Source organism: Nanorana parkeri, unplaced genomic scaffold (assembly GCF_000935625.1).
Source record: "Nanorana parkeri isolate BGI_ZX_2015 unplaced genomic scaffold, ASM93562v1 scaffold484, whole genome shotgun sequence".
Classification (NCBI taxonomy): Eukaryota; Metazoa; Chordata; class Amphibia; order Anura; family Dicroglossidae; genus Nanorana; species Nanorana parkeri.
In genome coordinates this window covers 88,032-113,504 of record NW_017306752.1, presented here as the reverse complement: position 1 = coordinate 113,504, position 25,473 = coordinate 88,032, and the positions used below count along the sequence as shown (strand labels likewise).

Sequence of the window (25,473 nt, the reverse complement as noted above, 5' to 3'; positions counted from 1 at the left end):
TGGTGGGGGCAGTGTTATGGTTTGGGGCATGTTTTCCTGGCATGATTTGGGCCCTTTAATTAGTGTGGAACAACGTCTCAATAGCACAACATACCAAAGTATCGTTGCTGATCACGTTCATCCTATCATGTTGATGGTGTATCCCAATGGAGATGGCTTCTTCCAACAAGACAATGCGCCATGCCACGGTGCTCGTATTGTGCAGGAGTGGTTTCAAGAACATGAGGGAGACTTTACCTTGCTTTGGTGGCCCCCACAATCACCAGATCTCAATCCAATTGAGCATTTGTGGGACGAAGTTGAAAGAGCCATCAGGCAGCTGGTTCCACAAACATTAAATCTCACAGAACTGGACAGTGCTATTCATCAGGCACGGTGTCAGATTCCTCGCATCACCTTTCAACATCTCGTGGAGTCAATGCCAAGAAGAATCACCGCAGTATTGAAGGCAAAAGGTGGCCCAACGAAGTACTGATGGGGTGGTCATAATAATCTGGCCACTCAGTGTAGAATGTCAATATCAGGATTGTGTTATCCAAAAAAAGAAAGCAAACACCATAGCGCGTAGCACCCAGAGTATGATTTATTAAAAGAAAATGACTCACATAAAAGCAGTGGTAACATAGCACGGAATCTCTCTTAGGAGTGTGTGCAGGAGTTTCAAATGACTGCGGCCGTCAGTCATAGAGATCAATGTGACATCAGATGCTCCGTCCTATGTGCATTATGTCCAGCGTGACTTCATCAAGGATCAGCTGGCATGAGTAAACTGGGTAATAATACTCCTCTCTCTAGATTGGAAAATAAGGACCTTCACCAGCACACCATGGTATAGTGACAATCTTGCCCTTTATTCAGATAAAGCAACATACATTACAAGTCAATGTTTCAGGACCTTGCAGGACCCTTCTCAAGGCAAATAGATCTTTTTTGTCACTCCTCCTTGAGGAAGAGATCCTGTGTGTTCATAATTTAATATGATTATATAGTTGCGCAATCGATTAATTCACGACAGCACCCTGCATGAACTGTGGGAAGCCTGTAAAATGTGCGATGGATACAATACAACTTTTCTCTCTCTAGATGGATCATAACTTAACATTCACCCACCACTAAAATGCTCAAGGATGGCCTAACAAGATAATTTATTGCATAGCAAACCAGAAAAGATACAAATTAACCTGTTACTGAACTGTGTTTTTTTGTATAAAATTCTACATGCATTTAAGCAGCAATGTGTATCTATATGATCACATATTTTTGTTTGAAAAGTTTTGCTTTTGCAGTCATGTCTACTTGAATGTTTAGAAATTAGGTCACATTCTGTAACTCACAGTGGGCATTCTAATAGGCTGATTAGTATCGCTCTGATACCACTAAGTGGGATAACAAATATTAAACAGGTTTCTTCTTGAAAGTAACATTTATAAATAATTTTTAGCATTGCAAACCAACTAACTGTAAATGTATATCTACAACTGAAAAACAGATTAAAGAATCAAGCATTAGGCATTTCACAGTTACTGCTACACAGTGCTATTTACAGTGCCACAGGCAGGGCTGTACAGTGCTGTATTGTGCTACATTACAGTGAAGTGCAGTGTGGTGAGTTACAAAATATGGAGTTAATTCCCCTGTATTTACTGTGCTGTAGAGTGCTACATTACTGTGAATTGCCAGTGTGGTGGGTTACATAATATTGTGTACCATCGTTTGTATTCATAGTGAATAGACCCTACAGACTTTGTGTATGCCAGCAATAACTTCTGTTTAGCTGCTGCCCCACCCTTGCAATTTGTTTGGGTGTATTTTTTTCTTTCGCTTTTCTTCTGTTTTAAGTTTCTCATAGTTGGTCGAAACATGTCAGCACACCATCAGTAACTTGCTGCAGGAGGATTCTCAGGAATTAATTGTATCAGATGTTGAAGAAGAGACCACCAGGAGCATAGAGGAAGTGGAAAGCAGACAAGGAGAAGCAAATGCCATTGATGTTCCTGAAGCTGCGGCTTACTGCCAAGTGGAGAGAGAGGAACAACATCAGTGAGGTAGGATGTCATCCAGGGGCAGCTTGCAGAGGAGTGGAGGAAGCAGCCACCCTATTCGACCAGATGGCACTGCCCTATGGGTGCAGATAACTGCTATCCCAGGCCTGCTCTGCAGAGCTCAGAAATCTGGGCCTTTCTTTACACATCTGCTGCCAACAGCACCATAGTGGTATGCAGAGCCTGCCTGCAAAGTATCAAGCTTGAAAAATGTACCAGTTATTTGGGTACCACATGCACGAAGACACTCAAGACTGTTCATCACGCAGCCCTTCGGCAAACAAACTGCCTCCTGCTACAGCCAAATATTTCAAACTTTGATTCATCAGTCCAGGGTACCGACGGCCATGTTTTCTTGCATAGTTGAGTTGCTGAGTCTTGTATGGTTGGAGGTATGGCTTTTGGCTGCAATTTTTCCATGAAGACCACTTCTGGCCAGTCTGCTTTGACATCATTGCCTGGAAGAGACCTTGCTGATGCAGTATAACTACCTTGTGTCTTGTTGCTGTGCTCAGTCTTGTCTTGCCATGGTGAATGACTTGTGAGATAAAACTGTCTTCCACAACATCAGCTTGGTAGCAGAGTTTGCCTGTTCCTCACTCAGTTTTAAGCCTCTTACACAGCCGTTTCTCTTTCAATTAATGACTGTGTTTCAACCTACCTATGAAATTGATGATCATTAACACCTGTTTGGTGTAATGGGTTAATCATACACTTGACTTTGTGCAAGTGTAAAGGTGGCCATACACCTGCCGATTATCGTATGATAATCGCGGGAAATCCCGTGATCGTGCGAAAATCGGCAGGTGTGTGGAAGGCGTGCAACCGTTTCTACTGTATCTTACGATTTGCGGCGGGTTTGTGGTGTGCTGGTACGACAAATGCCGCACAGGACGGTGTCCGCAAGCGCACATTGCCCGTTCAGCATTGCAGTCATCGGAAGCCCGCCCTTCAGCGGGCGATGGTTGTAAGGTGTTTGGCCAGCTTAAGAAATTATACTAGTTTGAAGTTAAAGGGTAGTCACACCAAATATTGATTGGATTTAGATTTTTCTTCCGTTCACTCACTTTGCATTTTGTCAATTAATAAAAATAAACAAATCCAAGGCCATATTATATGGATATCAAAATAATACAAGTGTAAATTACTGCCACCTTTAACAATTTCCAAACCCCCCCTTGCTTAAATCTACCCCACAGTGTTGAATAAAAATATGATATCTCCCATATTCCAACTGTAAGGATTCTAGGGCTGCAACTAACGATTATTTTCACAATTGATTAGTTGGCCAATTATTTTTTAGATGAATCGATCAAATCGGATAAAAGATACCATCTTTTATTTAAAATAAAATACACAAATTGAGTGTTACAAACATAAGGTTTACTTGAGAATAAAGCTGCATGCACATTGTTTGCAATTGCACGGCATTGTGCTACCATGCATTCCAGGAGGGGCGATTGCATTTAGCCATGAATATTGGTCAGAGAATTATTGCTCTCACTCTGCAGCATGCAGCGATATCTGACATGAGTAGCACAATCTTGGGTTTCCATACGTAGGTGCACCTGAGGCATGTTTCCATTAGTATGTGCGCTTGCAGGGCCAGGTTTCGATCTGACATGCATACAAGTCCAATTTAGACAGTAGCCAATTAATCTTCTAGCATGTCTTTGGAGTGTGGGAGGAAATCAGAGTACCCGGAGGAAAGCCACACAAGCCTAGGGAAAACATACAAACTCAAGATAGTATCCTGACCGGGATTTGACCCGGGGACCAGCAGTGCTGCAAGGCAGAAGTGCTAACTACTACATGACTGCACTATTAGTTAATTTGCTGACAACCAACACATGAATCAGGAAAGCAATTAACATCCCTAGAACCAGTCTTCTCTATTATAAACAGACTGAAAAGGATAAATCGGGTCCCACTGGTGTTCACCTGTAACCCATACCTAAAGTTCTAAGAAATAACACAAAAGAGCTCCAGACACTTGTGCACAAAGAAGGATTAACATATTCACAGAACCACCTCTACTAGCATATCAACAACCACCCATCCTTTAACACCATCTGAAGCAATGTTTAATTTGACACACATACCTTCGGGGGCATTTGTGTTGCAATCTACAGAATGAAATATTGTTGAATTTCCCATATTGACCTCTAGACTGTTATTGCTCTGAAAAACAAATGCATCCAAATAACTAGTAAATAAATCTTTAAGCAATAGAAAGTATAGGAAAAAATATATACATATTCATACTCCATTCCAAAAAGCTATAATCTAATAACATGGGGGGTGATAAGTGAAGTCTGGTGGGCCAAGTCCCCTTCTTGCTATTTCTTCACCAAAGAAAGAAAAATCTTCTGCCATAGATCCCGGATCTGTTTCCACCCATGTAATATTAAGACTATAAAGCAAATTAAAAATATAGAATAAAGAGGAATCCCTTTGTGACTGTTGCAACAGGCGTGCAGACCTAAGAATTTAAGTGCAAGAATCTCAGTATCGTTATCCCCAAGAGACAGAGGAAACTGTTAGGTGGTTTCCCTTTCCAGCATCAAAGACTGAAATATCACTTTTAAAACAAAGATGAGATGTGCAAACAATAGTGTTTCACCATCATTTACTGCATTTCTTGATATGCGAGTAGCCTGTGTCCTTTCAGAATAAAAGCACTTTTTGCCTAGTGGATCGTAATAACACTGTTTATAACATATTCTATGTTTAGAATATTAGTATAAAATGTAAAACAGTAAAATCACCATTTGCTGTATAACCATTTTAAAGAAGGACCAAATAAAGAAAATGTGTACATATTTATTAATTATTATTCAGGATTTATATGATTCAGGATTTATATAGCACCAACAGTTTACATAGCACTTTACAAAATAATAGGCAACAGTACAATTACAATACAATGCAAGGCATGAGGATTAGGAAGGGCCTGCTTGTAAGAGCATACAATCTAAAAGTGACACAATGTTATGACTATGATAAGCTAATGGAGAAAGTAAAATTTCAGTTGTTAGGTAGAGGCACAATAGGCTTCTCTAAAGAGATGAGTTTTCAGGGACTGCCCAAATGTGGACCGAGTAGGAAATAGTCAGATATGTTGGGGTAGGGGGACTCTGAAGAAGTTCTGAAGGCAAGCATAGGGGGAGGTGATGAAGGAGCTAGAGAGCAGAAGGTGTTGGGAGAAGCAAAGAGGATGGCTTAAGTGGTATTCTGAGACAGGGTAGGTGATGTAGTTTGGGGTAGAGTTGTGTATGACGTTGTTACTATTTTGAGTTATACTTGTTGGGCGAGCAGAAACCAGTGGAGGGATTGCATTGAAGGGCTGTCGACACACAATGGTTGGTAAGGTGAATCTGACTGACACCACCATTCATGATAGACTGAAGAAGGAACAGTCCATGTGAGGTAGGCCATCAAGAAGGAAGTTGCAATAGTCCAGGCAAGAGATAACAAGGGTGTGAATAAGTATCTTGGTGGTTTCATTGGTTAACAAGGGACACAATTTTATAAATATTATGGAGGTGAGGGCAAGATATGGACAGTGATTGGATGTGGAGTCAAAAGGAGAGATCAGCAAATATATAAAATACATGCATTTATATATGCGGTACATGCCTCCATGTTAAATAGAGATAGATAAAATGTTGCCTATGAATAGTTTTTTATGTGACAGGGTCACTGCATCTTACCTGTACTGGATATTTTTGGCTTCCATACATGACATATTGAGGTGCCAAACTGTAAATCATGTAGTTTGTGTGCAGAACAATTAATAGAAGGATCATACAGAGGAATAGAAGAGCTTGAGGTCTTGTCCGTCCTCTTCTTATCTTGTACAGCTGTTAACATGAAATAAGCTATTAAAAAGAGACAATTTGCTTAAAATATGTAGTCCTTTAATTGTTTCTAACAATTTTCTTCTTACAGCTCAATCATCAAAGGTCAGTTTCTAAACCAGTGGGAAGAACTGCACATGATGAACTCTTGTTATTCCCCACCTTGTTATAAGATTGGAGCAGTATCAGGCGTATGGCTCATACACATATAAAGCAAGAAGGCTGCTGCATACATATACATAATAGGTTACCTCATTAATAACAACATATGTGTGTGTTACATAGGAGGATGATTTTAATTATTAACAAAAAAAAAAAACAACAAAAATGCAAGGATATGCAGTTAGTTCATTTTTTTTGTAATCCACTTTAACATTAATCTATTTCAAGCAAGCTAATGTTGATGGATAACAACTGCTGATGCTCTAAGCTACCAGAGTCCTTGCTGCTTGAAGAAACCGCCTAGAGATCATGAACCATACTGCAGCAGACTAATATTTCATACATAGGGATATAGAAAACAGAACACTGTATACCATGTAACTACTGCCTGTATGCTGCTTATATTTTTTGCTATGCCCTCTCTTATTCTCACAAATACATTGTATACACGCCCAGTTACATCCAAGAAGCTCCCGGCAGGCCGTGTATACACAGCGGCTGGCCGGGAGGTAGTTAAAGTTTTAAAAAATATTTTCGAAACTATTCTTTTTCCATATTTTATTTGAGCTTAAATGTCACAATTTTGCAAAGGTATCATAGTACATTCTTCTCTAATCATGGCTTCAGCTTAGCTGCCCCAAATTATATTTTATAAATATATTAAAAGTCTGTGTTCCTTTAGTAAAACAACCCTACTGTATATACTCTACTTTTTTTGCAAAGTGGCAAAAAAAAAAAAAATGTGGGGGCTGAGAAAAAAAAAAAAGAAAATGTAATTTGAGAGGGTAAAACCGCCTTCTCAAATGATTTACATATGTAATTTTACCACTGAGTTGAAGAGTGTCTGCAATGGGTTAGTTAAATTGATCCAATTATAAAATATGTGTATCTGAACGTAAGCCACATAACCTTTATTCACAGGAATTTAATATATCATCTTGTTGCACAGTCAAATCCATTTGGCTAATCCATTCACATAAAGTAGGCATTTTAGAAATATTTCAGTATATAGGCATTATGAGTGAGGGCAGACTTGCAATATACTTGGGGAATTCACCGAAAAATTATGCAATTAGATTATGCCAGGACCTTTTGAATTATAAGCAATGTTTGCATATGTTTAATATGTACATCTAAAAAGAGAGAACTCAACTAGCAAGGTCTCCATATACAGAGAAAAGGGTAGTGTAGGCCAAGTTAATTTCCTATTGCACAGCAAGAAATTGAAAGGAACCATGTTTTTCATTATATATGTCTCTCCTTTATAAATGCCAGTGAAGGAAAAAAAAACATTACATTGCAGTGTAGAAGTATAAAAAGAGTAAACAGAAAGGCACAGAAAAAAGTGATCCAATTAAAACAATTTTGGTCTATCTATCCATCTATCTATCTATTCACATTTCTTGTACTTTCCGTGATATACACCAACACAATAATAATTGGAAAAAAAAGATATAGGCGTTAAAACTACTGAAGATAGCTGGTGAGAGATATGGTCCACCCCATCTGGAGGCTCTTACTTCATATTTTAATTAGAAAAAAATCAATTCTCTACTGCATTCACTATTATATGTTCAATGATATATTGCTGGCCCACTAAAAAAGACAAAACCTATGTATTCCAGAAAATATGGGCCATTACAGTCATGCCCACAGAGTTTGATACCTACCTGTTAACAATCTTAGGTATTTATATAGCTCTGAACCCGGGTGGGGATTAGATGAGACCCTATACTATGCCCTTTTTTCCATTTATATTTTCATGTATGCATTAAAGTGGTCCACATTAAGTAGTATACATTAAAGTGGGAGGAATACCGCCTGTTGCCATATAAGGTTCTGCTTGTGTAAGATCTTTAATAGATATTCTGATATATGTTTAAACCATTGTTTGTGTTTGTCCACATACTGTACAACTTCCTTCTTCCCAATTGTGACTGAATCTTTCTACTTCAAAGGACTGGCCAGTGTTTTGTTTGCTTATAGCGTCTCACACGGGTAAACTTAAGTTAGACTCTCCAATTAAATTGCACCCCATGTACATTTGGTAGCCATTATACAGAAAGGAGGAAATATAATCTATTGTTACCCAGCCATGGTTTTTTTCCCCCTTAGAGTCAGAAGCAATCAGTATGAAGAGGTGTGAGAGGCAAACCAACGCCATACCTGTACTGTACATTGTCTTGTAAATATTGTTTTGTGTTTGTCTTTGTAAATACGTAACCCCACCAATAAATGTATATTGCTGATTGAACTGCTTCTTTTGTCTGAGAATCTTTACAGGTGTTTATGTGAATACTCTTATAGTGATTGAAATATATTTACAGTACACATTCACTTAACATGGTTAACAAACTCCTACCTGAACGCATCTTCCTCTATTCAAAACGTTGTAAATATCATTACTCTATGTGTTCATAAGGCCGTATTTCACCTGTTAAATTTTTCCCATTCACTTTCTATATTTGTGTTTTTTTAGAAAGACTGTGCCCTAAATATAATAATAAAAAGACTAATGTAGCAGAGATCACAATGGCCCAACTTACTGGAATAAGACTGGATTAACCTCTTCATGACTGAGGCCTTCTTTTCATTTTTTGCACCCATGTTATATTCCACATTTTAGGCCTAAAAATAACTTAAAACCCCCAAACATTATATATTTTCTGAATGCCAAGACCCTATCTATAGAATAAAATGGTGGTAGTTGCAAATTTTTATGTTGCGCAATATCAGCGCAACTCCTTATTAAACCCCAACATTTAGTGAAAATTGTAATTAAATGCCCCAAAACACAACAAAATACCAATTTTTTTAATGAAATATAAAAGATGAGGTTACAACGAGTAAAACGATACCCAACATGCCCAGGTTACAAATTGCGTGCATCCGTGAAACGGCGAAAAACTGCAGTACCCGAAAAAGTCCATAGAAGACGCTTTAAAAGCCCCACAGGTCATGAATTTAGAGATACCCCAAAATACTGGCCCTAGAATTATTGTTCTCACTCCGGTGTGCGCGGCGATACCCAACATGTGTAGCACGTTCGTTGTTTTCATACGTAGGCGCATGCGACGCGTGTTTACGTTAATAGCTGGGCTGCAGAGCCCAGAACTGAAAGCCCAGGGACCGGAAGTGATGCAATCTGCATCGCTCCCGGTCCCATAGAACGGGGAGGGGATCGATGAACGGAAGTGGGGCGGCCCCTTCTACGAGACACAGAAGCGATCTGGCGACAGGTAAGTCGCCAGAATCGCTTCTGTTGTAAAGCCGACAGCCGGCTTTACAAGTTTAAACAGAGTCCCGGCAGCAAAAGCCCCCGGGACTCTGTTTAAACAGTCCTGATGCTGGCGATGTACACTGTACGTCGTCAGTCACGAAGGGGTTAACAAACTAGAACAATAAGTGACAGTTAGAGGTTCACATGTTATGTCATGGCCCTATAGCAAGTGGCAGCTTCATAAACATCTCTGCACTCCTTGATTCTTTACATGCACCAGTTTCGCAAGACAAGCACTTGACAGTAGGGGTACGTAGCAAACAGACTATAGTTTGACAGTCAGAGTCGTCATTTCCAGAACACATGCCTAAACATGCTCCTGTTTTACTATGATTAAAAAAAAAAAATTTCCATACATAGTACAAGAGAAATTCACAAACGTGGTTTGCTGCACTTAACATAAAGCTTGAACACACTTGGATGGGAGATTCATTTATTCTTTGCTCATTTATCATATCAGCCAAATGTAGCAAAGGTAGACAGAAAGACACAATGTGCACTTTGTTTTGCATTGGATCACAGACTCGAAATATAGGTGGACCAACTCGCAGCAAGCAAAGACGAATAATAATCAGATTTGTTTTTTTTCCAGTTTGTTAAAAAAATGTGTAAATAATTTACCCTCATCCAAAAGAACCATACTCCCATATGTCGAATGCCAGCCATGGACGTAAACACAAAATACATGATAATGACTGTGATCAACACATAGTCCAGTGGAAAAACCTGAAAAACAAAACAAAACAATGATGGCAAGCAAAAATCTTTCCAAATGGCACAGACAATTGAAAAAAACTTTTTCAGTACAGTAGGGGGTAGGACAGGACCATCTTCTATCCCCACAACTAAACACAAGGAGGCAGCCTGTATTATGTGTACTTATACAAGCTTTGGACTCCTAAGCAAAGATATTAGTATCCAAATTCAGCCATAAAAAAAACAATAGTTCAAGTTGTATTGTGAGGCTCCCAGGCCACCCACCTTCCTCCCAATTAATGATGGCAGGGTTACGATGCAGCAGTTTTAAGTACTAATCTTAGAAGAGTTTTTGCACTTGCAGCAAAAATACTCTGATGACATAGGGGCTGAAAAGAGGATGATGCAGGTGGCCCCTAAATCTCACAATTTGACAATGCTGGAAATGTTGATTTAAAAAAAAAAAAAAATTTGCATTGCTGATATTTTTGCTCATGAGTCACAATTTGCACCAGGAGTCAAGAGTGGGGGAGTATGTGAATATGTGTTTCTTTAAAAAATACACAGACACGGTCCATGACCATAAAAAAGAAAATCTATGCATATCACTTGACATTACTATAATATTTGCTCCACAAAGAATATTGCAATAGTGCAGGATTGTCGGAGCTGCAGCATTTTGTAATAATGGATGTAGTATGCATGAATATAATGGTACATTCTGAAACAAAGTACAGTAAAATTAATTTATTGTGATTCAAAACTTCCTGTCAAACTCACTACACATAGTCCTGCTTTTATCAGGTTCTCCTTTAAAGTAACACTAAACTCTGGAGGCAAATCTTAAAATTGCATTCAAATACCTTAACTATTAACAAAAATGTTTATCACTCAGCTGTACATCCTCAAATCATCTCTGAATTCATGCTGACACTGTCCTTCCTTCTGCAGGGTGGTTACTTTTGTTCCCCATGGTCCCTGTGTGTGTTGTAAGAAGACAACGATCCAAGCTACTTTACAACACACACAGGGACCATGGAGAACAAAAGTAGCCACCCCCCAGGAGGAAGATAAGCACCAATTCAGAGATGATTTTAAGATCTACAGCTGAGCGGTAAACAAGTAAGCTACATTTTTGTTAGTAGTTGAGGTATCTGAATGCATTTTTAAGATTTAAATCCTGAGTTTAGTTTAACATTAACAAGACTAACGTGTCAACAAAGGCATTTTAACAACACAACTTCTACTCACCCTTTGCAAAACTGGGAGAAGTAGATTCAATGGATTTGTTATGTTTGTACCAAAGATTATAAATCCTGACTTAATGCCGGCAGAGTGAAGAGCTTTATCCAGACTACCAAAAGAGGTTAGAAATGATTATTACATTACTATTCTTATATAACAAACCATAATATAAAGTAATATAAAGCTTCAGTAGGGATACCTTGGTGATACTCAAAGGTTACCGTTTTGAATCTATTCATATTGTATAGGCTGCCCAACATATGCCCACGTACATCAAAACTGATAATTAAAATCAATAAGCAGAAAACTGGATCATTTTATTCCTATGGTTTTAAACGTTAAATGGGTGAATGAGCCAGGCACATAATGTTGTTTTAGGTGTTTTTGCAACCTTTTACTCTTTCTTTTTGACAGAGTGATCAGACAGCCAGTGCCCATATTGATTGACTGAAGTCACTGTTGAGCTGACAAGCAAAAGTGAATGAAAAAAACTACTTTTGTTAAACAGAGTGATACAGACAAGGCACACACTGCTGGAATTTCATCAGTCAGCAGGACTTGCTGAAATCCAAGTAGTGTATGACAAGCTTAAGTAAGGCAACACTCATCAATTGGTTTGAGGCTGAACTCCAGGCACAAAACCATATATTTAAATATACTCGATTGCCACAAAAGCTATAAATTCACTTTGTGTACACCAAATACCTTTGCACATACACATATTGCCTTGTAAAAGTAGTGGTGACATCATCACTGTGCTGGACATAGCTTGAGTAGAGAGCGGAGCTGTGGATGGTACCCAAGTGCCCACAAACTACAAACTGCCAGCTGAAACTACAGGGGGGTGGATACAAGGTCAGTCATCCTACTAATTGAGAAAGTGCAACAGTGATTGGGCTGTACTACAAGAAGTTTTTGCACAAAGGCAAAGTGCTTGGCAAAGGACACCAAGATTCTAATAGGAATGCCTCTTAAATTTAGAAAATATGGTTCCGAGTTCAACCTCATATAATAACAAGTGTAAACTGTAAAGTTTACTAATATAGAAATTATTCTTATTGTACAGGATTTATATAGCGCCAACAGTTTGAGCAGCGTAGTGCTTTACAGTATAAGGAAGGCATTACAATACAATTCAAGACAAGGTGGTAAGGAGGGCCCTGGCCGTGAGGGCTTACAATCTAAAAGGGAGGGACAAGGGATACATAAAGGAGGTAGCTGTGTGGGGATGCATTGTTTGAAAAAGTGATGGTTGAGTCTTAAGGGATCGCCAAAAGGCAGTCAGAGTGGGAGATAGACGGACAGGTTGGGGTAAAGAGTTCCAGAGGATGGGAGAGACTATAGAGAAGTCATGGAGGCAACGGGGGGAGTTGACAAGGGATCTGGAAAGCAGGAGGTCTTTGGAAGAGAGAAGGGGAGGGTTAGTGTGATACTTTGAGACAAGTTTAGAGATATAGCCGGGGCAGAGTTGTGGATGGCTTTGTAAGTCATTGTTAATATTTTGAATTTTCACCTTTGGGTTACTGGAAGCCATTGGAGGGATTGGCAGAGGGGAGTTGCAGACACTGAGCGGTTGGTTAGGTGAATGAGTCTAGCAGCAGCATTCATGATACACTGAAGGGGGATAACCTGTGTAGTGGTAGGCCAATGAGGAGGGAGTTGCAATAGTCAAGACGAGAGATAACAAGGGAGTGGATGAGTAATTTTGCGGTTTCTTTGGTGAGGAAGGGGCGTATTTTGGAGATGTTACGAATGTGAAGGCGGCAAGATTTGTATAGTAATTGGATGTGGGGAAGAAAGGTGAGGTCTGAGTCAAGGATGACACCTAGCACCCTGGCATGAGGGCAGGGATGGATAGTTGTGTTGTCAATCTCAAAGGAAAAGTTGGGTGAAGGTGCACAGGCGGGAGGAAATATCATGAGCTTAGTTTTTGAAAGATTGAGTTTTAAGAAGTGTTGCGACATCCAGACTGATATGTCAGTCAGTAGATTAGCGACACGCAAGGTCACTGAGGGGTGAGTTGTGGAGAATATATTGAGATATATTTGAGTGTCATCAGCATAGAGATGGTATTGGAAGCCATAAAACAGCTAGAAGTGGTGTTAAAGCCATTTAACATAAGAGAAAAAAAGTTGTGACATAAAAAATAAATTACAGAGAAGTAAACATTAACTAATGGTTACAATAATTAAAGCTATTTGCCTTTGAATTAACTGGGGCATATTACTGATATAGAGTATTAAAAGTAACTTATACGAAGGTTTTTAATTTTCTAACACGGCTTGGTTGCTAAGGGTTGAAACTTTTTCTTCTTCTTTTGCTTCCCTAAAAGCCTTTTTGATTGAGCTTTGATAAATTTCTACTATTATATACCCACGTCTAATGAAGCAGAAAGTTCTGAGCCGGTTGCTGTGTATATAAACGGTTGATTTTTAAAATTTTCAAATGGATTAGCAACTTTTTGATAGCTGCAGGATATGTTCAGGTAAAAATGCATAATCATGGCACATTAACTCTGGATGATATTTCCTGCCTGCCAAATGAGACTATAAAGAGCATTTCCACATACAATTTATGCTCATTATGATGGATAGGCCATGCTAACCCTTTCAGTCCCAAAGGTGCAGAAAATGCCGAAAATCCTGTCAAGTGTAGATGCTAGTAACAGACTGATTCTCTTCAGTGGATATTTGGTGATAAAAAAAATTGAGTAGAAAGTTCAAGCTTCCAAAATCATTACCCTGTACATATTTAAAATTTAAAAAGCTTGAAATTAAACTAACATGTACAATGTATTCTTGTCCTACGTGGTACACTATATTGTGTTTGAGACCAATACTGCATTCACCATTTTATTGCACATTTAAAAAAAAATAATAATACACAGGTTAGTGGGAATACATAGCCAAGGCCATAAACAAATACGGAAACAATGACAGCCCTTTTCAACATATGAAAACAAGCTAAAAGGTTAACTTAGCATTTCTGCTGCTTCTTTCTTCATTATGCAATAACAAAAATTACATTGAATGACACATTCACTTCCCTTAAAAATAAATATATTATTACAAAACTTGGATATAAATAAATAATTTAAAAAAACTTGGATTTTAATTACATTTACTTCCTGATCTTGTTAGGCACTAATGACATAGCCCCATCCTCACAACTGCCCACTGCAAAGGCTATGTCACCAGTGCCTTCCAGGGAGATGCCGTGCATAGACACGGGAGATGCCGTGTTGTTGTTCACACATTTCCATGCTTTCAGCAACCTGTGTGTCAAGTAGCATAATGCCGATTAGTTTGTCATAGCCACGGCAATGTATAAACAACAAACAGTGTAAGATCTCATAAAGTGTGTTTACAAGGCAAAGATAAGAATATTTGTTTAATTTACTCAGGTTTATTCAAGGGTAATTCCACTTTCCTAGGTGAATTTGGGAAATTAGAATTACCCCCTTCTACCCCCGATACTGCTCACTTGACAACTATGACCAATGAAAAGGGCTTCTGACCGGGCTGATCAACGAGAAGCACTTTTTGACCAATGAGTGCTCACCATTTGCAAGTGAAATTCAAAATTCAGATTTCAGGGCTGCGTTATACGGCAGTAAGGGCTACAGTGAGTGCACAGGCAGAGGGGAAGGAGCATTTGCCGAAAGGCAAGTATAGTTAACTGCACATAAGGACATAACAGAAAGGTATAGCGCAAACAGCTCAGTACACAGGTAATACCAAAAGGTTCAAGGGTTTTTCCAATGTACAGAAGTTGAAGGTCAAGACTTTTTGCTACGTACAGTACATAAGTATTGTATTCCACTTGTCAGGAAACCCTATCTGCACGTAAAGTCAACCTACAGACAATTTTTGTTTGTTTTCAGATGGAATGGTAAGGAATTCAGTTAAGTTGCTACTGCTGTTTCTCTGTTGTGGAGATTGTCACTCACTTGACCAAACTGGAAAAGATGGCAAATGGCTGACACTTCTTACATGGGGCAGGTAATAAAGGAAAATCTCTTGGGGAGCAGGTGAATGTTTTAGTATAACTGAAAAGACTGATTTTAAAAAGCTCTGGCCTTACTGAGATTTCCCCCTCCTTCCTGCCCCCAGGTGGCAGGAGAAGTAAGCTGAAATTTCTTGAATGAGGACATAAAAACCATCATAAAATAAAAGTACCAGAAGTGGAACAGCTGCACACTTTCTGCAAGATGTGTGTTGGGAGAGGGGAATAACATGAGTGATATTTCCCTTTTACTAAATGGGATGACTAAATATACTCACTTAGAAAGGAAAAGTGAAATTATCATCAGAAGGGCCACAAGGATAAAGAATATACCCCACATAATCTGAAACAAGAAAAACGACTTAAGTAGTTACATAATTTACAACCATTTATATTACAATAACATTTTTAAAGTGACACTAAACTCAGGAGTTAAAGGAGAACTATGAGGTGAGTGAAACCCACTCATCCTCATAGTTAGAGCCGACGTGTGACAATGAAACTGTCATGTCGGCTCAATAGATCAGGAAGTGAGTGAACACATACCGTCGCTCGCTCACTTCTCGAACATGTCCCTGCAGAGAGCAAAACCATGGGGAACAAAAGTAGCCACCCTCCAGAAGCAAGGACAGTGCCGGCATGACTTAAAAGATGATTTGAGGATTTATAGCCCAGTGATGCACAGATAAACTACATTTCTGTTAATAATTATGGTACTTGAATGCATTTTTAAGTTTTAACTCCTGAGTTTAGTTTCACTTTAAACTACGTTTAGTTTCACTTTAAACTACATTTTGTTAATTCTATACCAGTAAGCAAGAAGTTGGACATTGTGCCAACAGTGCAGGCATCAACTGGGTAACTATTTTGTTGAATTGTCATGTGGTATACAATGTAAAATAAGCTGCAAATCGTGAATTTTACCTGAGTTTACACACATAAAATGCAATTTAGCACCAAGTAAGTTACTTAAAGTGGTACTAAGCTCAGATGTTAAGCCTTAAAAATGCATTCAAGTATCTTAACTATCAACAAACATGTAGCTTATTTTAGTATCACTTGGCTGTATCCCAAATCATCTCTGAATTAATGCGGACACCTCATGGCGAGTGACTACTTTTGTTCCCCATGGGCCCCGTGCATGGATCCTACATTTCTTCAGTTTTTGGGGAAAATAGTGCGTTATCTTGAATTGCTTTTTCATTTGGATAAAACAAAGTTTTTCCGGTTAGCCTCTTGGTTCTTTTATAATTAAGATTTTTTGCTTGCCTGTTTTTTTAAAATAATGGTTGTTAAACTATAACCGGTGAGTGACAACAGGGTGAAAAATGCCAGGTTCAATTTATAACAACAAATATATTTTCTCTCTAGCTATCTTAACTTGAGGATACAAAAAAAAAAAAAGTATACTGGAGGACTTCTGTTGTACTAAGGTAACACACTGGTTGACACGGTGAACTCTACCAGAGGGTAGGAAAATCCTACGTAGGATGGTAATTTAAAACTTTAAGACTAAACTCTAGGCACAAAAACTTTCATCCAAATATATTCCTCAATAGCCACGGAAATTATCTTTTATCTTTCTCTTGGCAATGCCCCATAGAATCTCTATGGGGATCAGGTCAGGCGAGTTTGCTGGCCAATCAAGCACAGTAATCCCACGGTCATTGAACCAGGTTTTGGTGCTTTTGGCAGTGTGGGCAGGTGCCAAGTCCTGCTGGAAAATTAAGTCAGAATCCCCATAGAGCTCGCCTGCGGGAGGAAGCATGAAGTGCTCCAAAATCTCCTGGTAGACGGCTGCATTGACCCTGGACTTAATGAAGCACAGTGGACCAACACCAGCAGATGACATGGCTCCCCAAATCAACACAGACTGTGGAAACTTCACACTGGACTTCAAGCATCTTGCAGTGTGTGCCTCTCCATTCTTCCTCCATACTCTGGGTCCTTGGTTTCCAAATGAGATGCAAAATTTGCTCTCATCAGAAAAGAGGACTTTGGACCACTGAACAACAGACCAGGTCTGTTTTTCTTTAGCCCAGGTAAGACGCTTCTGGCGTTGTTTGTTGTTCAGGAGTGGCTTGACAAGAGGAATACATGTGTGTGGTGGCTCTTAATGCACTGACTCCAGCCCCAGTCCACTCCTTGTGAAAGTCCCCAACACTTTTGAATGGCCTTTTCCTGACAATCCTCTCCAGGCTGCGGTCATCCCTGCTGCTTGTGCACCTTTTTCTTCCACACTTTTCCCTTCCACATAACTTTCTATTAATGTGCTTTGATACAGCACTTTGGGAACATCCAACTTCTTTTGCAATTACCTTTTGAGGCTTTCCCTCCTTATGGAGGGTGTCAATGATGGTTTTCTGCACAACTGTCAGGTCAGCAGTCTTTCCCATGATTGTGATTCCTACTGAACCAGACTGAGAGACCATTTAAAGGCTCAGGAACCCTTTGCAGGTGTTATGGCTTAATTAGCTGATTAGAGTGGGACACTTTGAGCCTAGAATATTGCACCTTTTCACAATATTCTAATTTTCTGAGATTGTGGATTTGGGGTTTTCATGAGCTGTAAGCCATAATCATCACAATTATGACAAATCACGGCTTGAACTATCTTGCTTTGCATGTAATGAGTCTATCTCATATATTAGTTTCACCTTTTAAGTTGCATTAGTGAAATAAATTAACTTTTGCACGATATTCTAACTATTCTAACTAGACCATTTGGTCATTGTTAGCATCAAATTGAATTGAAGTAACATTTTTATCTGTAGTAGAAAATTAGCGGATTTCAGTTTCTAGTTGATGATTTAGTTGTGATATACACATAACTTGGTGGAAGTTTGTCTTTACCCGAAATAGATTCTTGGCTGATAGCCAGTCCTGTGCATGGTATTATTAGTTAGTTCATGCACAGTGGAAAATTGAGTTTTGGAACATCTGTTTGGCTGAGAGAAATCACGTGTTAAATCTGCACATTATTTTGTGACATTCTGCTGAGCTATTGAGAAGCCATTATTGCATTCCAGGAGTTACTTAGTTTTGTCTCATTAATATTTGAAATAATATCCTGCGGTTTTATTATTTGTTGATCAATATTATTGAAATTTTGATCCATGTTCTTTGTCAACGATTATATTTTGATTAATATTTTGCACTGATTTTTAGTTAATAAATATATATATATATTTGAATCTCCTTAATTACAGAACCTTGCTTGTTTTCATCAATAGAAAACTGTTTATTTTATCAGAGTGAACATTCTGACAGCCTCGGACACTACAGGTCAGGTCAGGTAGACTTCACCCGCAGGATACCTGTAAAATACTGCATTTTTCTTATTAACGGGTGGCTCTTCACCCCCCGCTCTGTATCTTATGATGATATTGTTTTATCACTCTTTCCATGCTTGTTGTTCAATGACTGCACTTTGTGTGATTTTCTTGGTTTATTGTGCTTTCAATATACTTAAATAAAAGTAATTTGAATAATATTATCCATTTATTCATATGCATGCTATGTTTAGAGACATATTTTTAACTGCCTGGATGCTACTTATTATGCTGTATAGTTGTCTGTAGGGTGGGGAAATGTTACAGTACAATTGAAAGGTAAACACTTATACTATGCATCTTCATTTACCAACTTCTAACAATAATTCTAAACAGTAAAACAAAATATGGAAAGGTTTTTATTTTCTAAATATTGTTTATACTGTTCATTTGAAGGCCTAAAACCAAATTGATAGAATAAGGTATTTTACCCTACCTTAAATGGTCGCATGGCAATACAACATTTTGTCCAGCAACTCTTTTCATGAAACTCCAAATGTCTCTCTCTCCTTTTTAGTGTTTTGGCTTTTTCTTCAAGTTTGTACAAACTCTGCCTATCCTTGCTCGATAATGGTCTGCCATCCTTGCACTGGATTAAAGAACAAAGAAATATGATAATTCAAAACCAACAGAACGGATCATCTCAAGTACTACAGTTTTCAATAGCAATCCAAGCATGGATATCTATCTTGTATGCTTCAAAGACAAAAGCCTAGACCCCGGCAATACCCAAGCAAGCAGTAGCTGTATATTAACCTCCTGGTCTGATGAACCCCGTACATGACAATGGCAGCTGGAGCCCCCCATGTCTCCCCACACCAAATCCAACAAGCAAAACAAATGGCAAGCACACTCACCAATTCATAACCAGCTTTAAAGCAAGGTGCACGTGGAAGGGCTTTAAAGAGTACAACAGCAAACAATTCCCAGCACACTCACCAGCCAACCTGCAAAAAAAAAACATTCTGCAGAAGACGTGAAACTCTGTTTTTAACCTTAGTAGTTAGACAGTGTTTTTTTGCAAGCTGGCTGGTGAGTGTGCTAGGAATGTTTTGCTGTTGTAACGTTTAAAGCCCTTCCATGTGCACCTTGCTTTAAAGCTGGTTATGAATTGATGAATGTGTTTGCCATTCGTTTTGCTTGTTGGATTTGGTGTGGGGACACATGGGGGGAGGGAGCTTCTGCTACCATTGTCATGTGCGGGGTTCCTTGTGCGTCTTTAAGGGGGTTGGGCTGCCTCCTGGCAAACGTGCACCCAATTCATCCTTTACTATATGTGCTACAAAATGGGGGCTCTCACAGATTATAGTTAAAACCACACTACACAGAGGGGCCTTGACGAGGCAGTGTGGTTTCCACATATTTTGCAGAAGATGTGCAACTAAGGAATCTGTTTTTAACCTTAGTAGTTAAGTGTTTTTGTGCAGGCTGGCTGGTGAGTATGCTGGGATTTTTTTGCTGTTGTACTTTAACCCTTTCACCGTCAAGCCCCCCGACACACTTTTGACCTCAGCTGGCCAACCATTTTTGCGATTTTTCCCATTGTGTTGATTTTCTACTGCTGCATTGCTAGCGTTTGTAAAAGATCCCCATATATTTTCTGAAGGCACAGGCCTGCTAGAATAAAAAGACGGCGCTACTCATTTTGTAGGTACAATTGCAATAATTGCGCAAATGTTTATCAAATCCATATTAAACCGATAAAAATACACAATTAAATTGATAAAAGCACATTCAAATCAGTATCAGTGCACAAAAAAAAAATACTTTTCCATCTAACTCTAAAGGATAAAACTGTATTGAGTTAATACATATTATTTGTAAATGTTAAATTACACCTTTTTGCGAAACGGTACAAAATTAAAAAACGCAAAACTGTAAATAAGAAAACTTGTGTTAAAAATCCTTTGTGCGCTGTGTTGGTGTGTGCTGTGATAAAATGATGCAGACATACAATTAATCACAACACAGTGTATCACAACGCACGGCAATGCATCACAATGCTTTGCCATGTGCTGCCACACAGTTAAAGTATTATTTTAAAAATACAAAAAACAAGCACTGTGATGCGTTCTAACAACTCACCACAGCGCATGTGCATAGTGTACACCACAATATGGTGCACATGTACTTTGTGTGGGGGAGGAGGGGGCCTGTGTTTGGTTATTATTATTATTTTGCGTTTTTACTGTTGGGGGTGGGGGGATTTGGGGAAATATCAAGGGTGTAAATAGACACTCAATTTCTTTTTCTGTAACTTAAGCAATGAATGATTGGAAAGCACTCATAGGCTTCCCATTAATTCACAAACTGGTTGATACTATATATTTACCATCACCAGTTATGAATGGGTAGAAGCCTCTGTACTGAGTGCGTCTACCCATTCAGAAAGTGATGCAAAGCACTTCCTGTTCATTCATAACTAGGGACACATGGAAACCGATCAACCTTTCTGATGAGGCGAGATGCCAAGAGATCCTCGTCCTTAGTCCCCCAATGGAGGCAATCCTGATAAAACACCTCTGGGAGTTACAACCACTCCCACGTATCCACCGACTGGAAGTAATCTGCCTGCCAATTGTCCGACTGGAATGTACACTGCTCCGAGAGCAATTTCTTTGAGGCCTGATTAGCCAACCAACACTTGAACCAGAGAAGACTGAAGCATAACAGCCGAGACCGACAATTTTGATACCAAAGGACAGGCATCCAGCGCCGTGTTGCAGACATATCTCAGACCTTGCACCAGTTGTTCCACCAATTCAGCACAGGTGGGAGAAACCTGCTCACACAAAGAGGGGGGATTGGAAAGCCTATGACCTCTGAGTTATGTACCCAGCAAAGCTATAGGCATCAGGGCATAGAGAATCCCAAGTCCTGCACTATGTCTGCATAACAGTTGGGAGGCCACAAGACACATAGGGGCCTATTTATAAACCTTTTCACACAAGATTGGCACAACTTTCACCTAGGATCCCCACACTTTTCCAATTAACTTTCAATAGTTCTTTATTGAAGTCAAGTGAAGCATACATAACAAAATGCATATAACATAACCAACTTAACATCCAGGATACAGTATGCTTTGCAATATAATTTCCATTCATAGGGAGGTTAGGAGGAAGGGAAGAAGACAAAAACAAGTGGAAAGAGAGGAGGGGAGGAAGGAGGGAAGACAAGGTATGGACCAGTTATGCGTCAGGCAATATTTGAGATCAAACAATGCAGTATGGATGTACAATCCATTTTCTCCAAGCTGAAAGGAATATAGGATATGAGTTATTTTTCATGGCAAACATCTTTTCATAAGAATATTGGGTGTTAATTAATGAAATCAGGTCAATGATGTTAGGAAGAGTTGTTTGTAACCATCTACGGGTAATCAACAATTTAGCTGCATAGAGAATATGCACAACAATAGTGCGAGTTGCCGGTGGGAAAATATAAATATTAATATGCAGTAGGGCGAGTTCTGGGGATGGAGAGAGAGGTGAGGGGGAAAAATGGGAGATAATACGGAAGACTCCATTCCAGAATACACAGAGGGACCTGCAGTGCCAAAAGATGTGAGAAATTGAACCAATGCAGCCGCACAGTCTCCAGCAAAGTGGTGAATTTGAGGCAGAGAATTTGGATAATTTGTAAGGGGTATGATACCACCTATGGATAAATTTTTGGAAAAGTTCCAATCCTTTGATAGGGGTGGGGGTATTGAACGCGAAGTCAGGAGATGTGACACCTGTAGATATCGGTATGTTTCACGTTTGGGGAGGTTATATTGCTCGCACAGGGTAGGCATAGATTTAAGCGTTTTCTGAATATAAAGGTCTTGTATGAAATAAATCCCGGAGTTTCTCCAGTGTCTCAGATTCAGGTGGGGGATGCAGCGTTCTAAAAAGTCTAGTGGAGTGAGAAATGTGTGGACGGATTTGGTACATGGGAAGGAGGTAGGTAAGGTTTTCCACATCGTGAGTGTGGATTGTATAGTCGGAAAGGGCGAGGAAAGAGGGATTGGAGTCACGTTAAGCGACAGTAAGAGATTCACAGCAGAGGTACAAGACAGTAGGGAAAGTTCCATTTGAGCCCACAGTTTGTCTTGTGTATTTTGGCACCAGTGTTGAACTTGAGCTAGGATTGTAGCTGCGTGGTACTTAGCGAGGTTAGGAAGGGCGAGCCCTCCCATGGATTTATGTTTATAGAGGATTTGTGCAGAACATCTAGGTTTCTTATTATGCCATACGAAACGGAGGATTAGTTTTTGCATGTGGGTAAAAAAAGAGGTGGGGGGAATTATGGGAAGAGTTCGAAAGATATAGAGTATTTTGGGAAGGATTAACATTTTAAATGCTGCTACTGTACCGCATACTGTAAGGTAAAATTTGGAGAGGGAGGCCAGGTCTTTAGGTATGGTTTGGAGAAGCGGTTTGTAGTTGTAGTCATATAGTTTCATTGATGAGGCTGGTAGTTGAATGCCAAGATAAGTGATGGATGAATTCGCCCAAGCATAGGGGTAAGCTGCTTGTAAAGTTAGTTGTAGAGAGGGGGAAATATTGAGACCTAGGAGGTGAGATTTTGTGTTGTTGACCTTGTAATATGAGACTTCGCTAAATCGGTCTAGAAGGTGTCTTACAGCGGGAAGGGATGTTAGTGGGCGAGAGAATATAAGGACTACATCATCCGCAAATAGACCTATTTTATTGGTTGTGGGGCCTACCTCAATGCCATGAATGTCGAACGCCTTTTCGGCATTGAAGGAGAGAAAGAGGGAGGGGTTCTTATTGAGTTCCATGTGTCTTAATATATTTAATAGGGGTCTAGTGCCGTCCGGGGCCTGACGTCCATGCACAAAGCCTACTTGGTCGGGGTTTATCAGTAGAGGGAGGATATGTAGAAGTCTTCGACAGTATCTTCGCATAAATTTTGACATCAGTGTTCAGTAATGAAATTGGTCTGTGATTACAAGGGGGAGGAGTGATCTTTGTCGGGTTTAGGGATGGTCACTATAATACCTTGAAGCATTTCTTTCGGGAAAGTACCCAAAGACATAGTCCGATTGTAAATCTCACAGAGGTGTGGAGCAAGGATATGTTTAGAGTTTTTATAGTATTCATTAGGGTAACCATCAGGTCCAGGAGATTTATTGAAGGGTAGAGAATCAATGGCTAGAATAATTTCATGAGTGGTAATGGGAGCGGATAGATCGGACACTTGCTCCTTCGCAAGATTGGGAAGATGGACAGAGCTAAGGAAAGTGTTAATTTGAGTGGTAGTGGGTTGGTGAGTAGTGGGGTCATCTCGGAAGTTATACAGTGAGTGGTAGTATTGTTTAAAGATGTCAGTCATCTGTTGAGGGTGGGTGGTTTTGGTCCCTGTGACCGGATCAGTGAGGTGAGAGAGCCTGGAATGATGTGATTGGGCTTTGAGCCTCTTAGCTAGAAAAGAACCTGCTTTATTCTCAAGGGCATAGGAGTCAGCTTTAATGCGTTTTAAGGAGTACTCATATTTATGGAGGAGGAGTAGTCTTTGTTTCTGTCTTAAATCCAGTAGTGTAGTGGATAGGCTAAGAGAAGGAGATTGTTTATTAAGCTAATCTAAACTAGTAATTGAAAGCAGTAGTTGTGCGATTTGGGAAGAGTGTTTTTTTAAAAAAATGGGAACTTGGTTTGATCATAACCCTCTAATATACGCTTTATGTGCATTCCATAGTGTGTACTGGTCAGTGTCGGGAAGATCATTAAGAGCGAAATAATCTTTTTGTGCATCTAAAATCTGTTGGGAGATTTCCGGATGAGATAGGAGGAAGGTATTTAGTCTCCAAACAAAAGTAGAGCTGGGTTGGCGATGGTCCTCGACACTGAGCGTTATCAGAGCATGATCAGACCAAGAGATAGTTTCAATAGTGGAGGAGATCAATGATTGAAGCGAAGTGGTATCTGTTAAAAACATATCTATCCTTGAATAGGAGTGATGAGCATGGGAGAAAAAGGTGTAGTCCCTTTCGCTACCATGTTGACATCTCCATATGTCGAGCAGGCCATGGCGGTGGAAAAGCTTACCTAGGGAGCAATGAGAGCGGCTATTCACTGCGGTCGAGTCCAGGTGAGGATCAGTGATAGCATTGAAGTCCCCTCCAATAAGTAAAATACTTTGACGCTGTTTGTCAAGAATACAGAAGAACTTACGCACAAATTTGGCCTGTCCCACATTTGGAGAATATAGATTAGCAATAGTACAAAGCACGTTATTTATGGTACATACGAGAATGATGTATCTACCCATTGGGTCTGAGACGCAGTTATATAATTGGAAGGATACAGAAGAGTTGATTGCAATAAGGACTCCTGCTTTCTTCTTTTCTGAGGAAGATAAGAAAACATGTGGAAAGTCTCTAAAGTGAAGCTGAGGTGTTTTGGCCGTAGAAAAATGGGTTTCCTGGACCAGTAGAATATCAGTCTGGAGCGATTTTGCCTCTCGGAGGAGGTTGGAGCGTTTGTATGGACTGTTCAGTCCTTTAGCATTGATGGAAGTTATTCGAAAAGGCATGGTTCAGAAGTAGACGATGAGGGTATGCAGGAAGTCGAGTGCATAGGTGCGGTATTGATGAAATCCAGAGCAGGAGAGTGTGGAAGGTAGTTCATCTCAGATGTGGTGGAAGCAGCAGGCAGCTTGGTTGAGTATGTAGAGGAAGCGTAGATAGAGGGCATAACTGATGATGATAACAGTACAAAAATCATGAAGAAGTGGACAAGGGAAACAACATCAGGGAGAAGAGAACAAATATAAAAAATGTCCGCAAAAAAGGCGGAAAACATGGTCAGCAATGATTGCTGATGATGTGGGGGAGAAAAAAA

General features: G+C 39.5%; 1 protein-coding gene across 1 annotated transcript in view; it reads right to left on the bottom strand.

Moving 5' to 3' along the window:
• The window catches only part of LMBRD1 (LMBR1 domain containing 1), a 153,521-nt gene that overhangs the window by 43,617 nt on the left and 84,431 nt on the right, over positions 1 to 25,473 (bottom strand). The window contains exons 9-14 of the mRNA XM_018560883.1: positions 19,059 to 19,211; positions 15,569 to 15,633; positions 11,292 to 11,394; positions 9,966 to 10,070; positions 5,756 to 5,905; positions 4,145 to 4,223 (exon numbers count right to left, since the gene is read on the bottom strand). Coding sequence (XP_018416385.1) covers positions 4,145 to 4,223; positions 5,756 to 5,905; positions 9,966 to 10,070; positions 11,292 to 11,394; positions 15,569 to 15,633; positions 19,059 to 19,211 — 655 coding nt within the window. The remainder of the gene's footprint in view (positions 1 to 4,144; positions 4,224 to 5,755; positions 5,906 to 9,965; positions 10,071 to 11,291; positions 11,395 to 15,568; positions 15,634 to 19,058; positions 19,212 to 25,473) is intronic.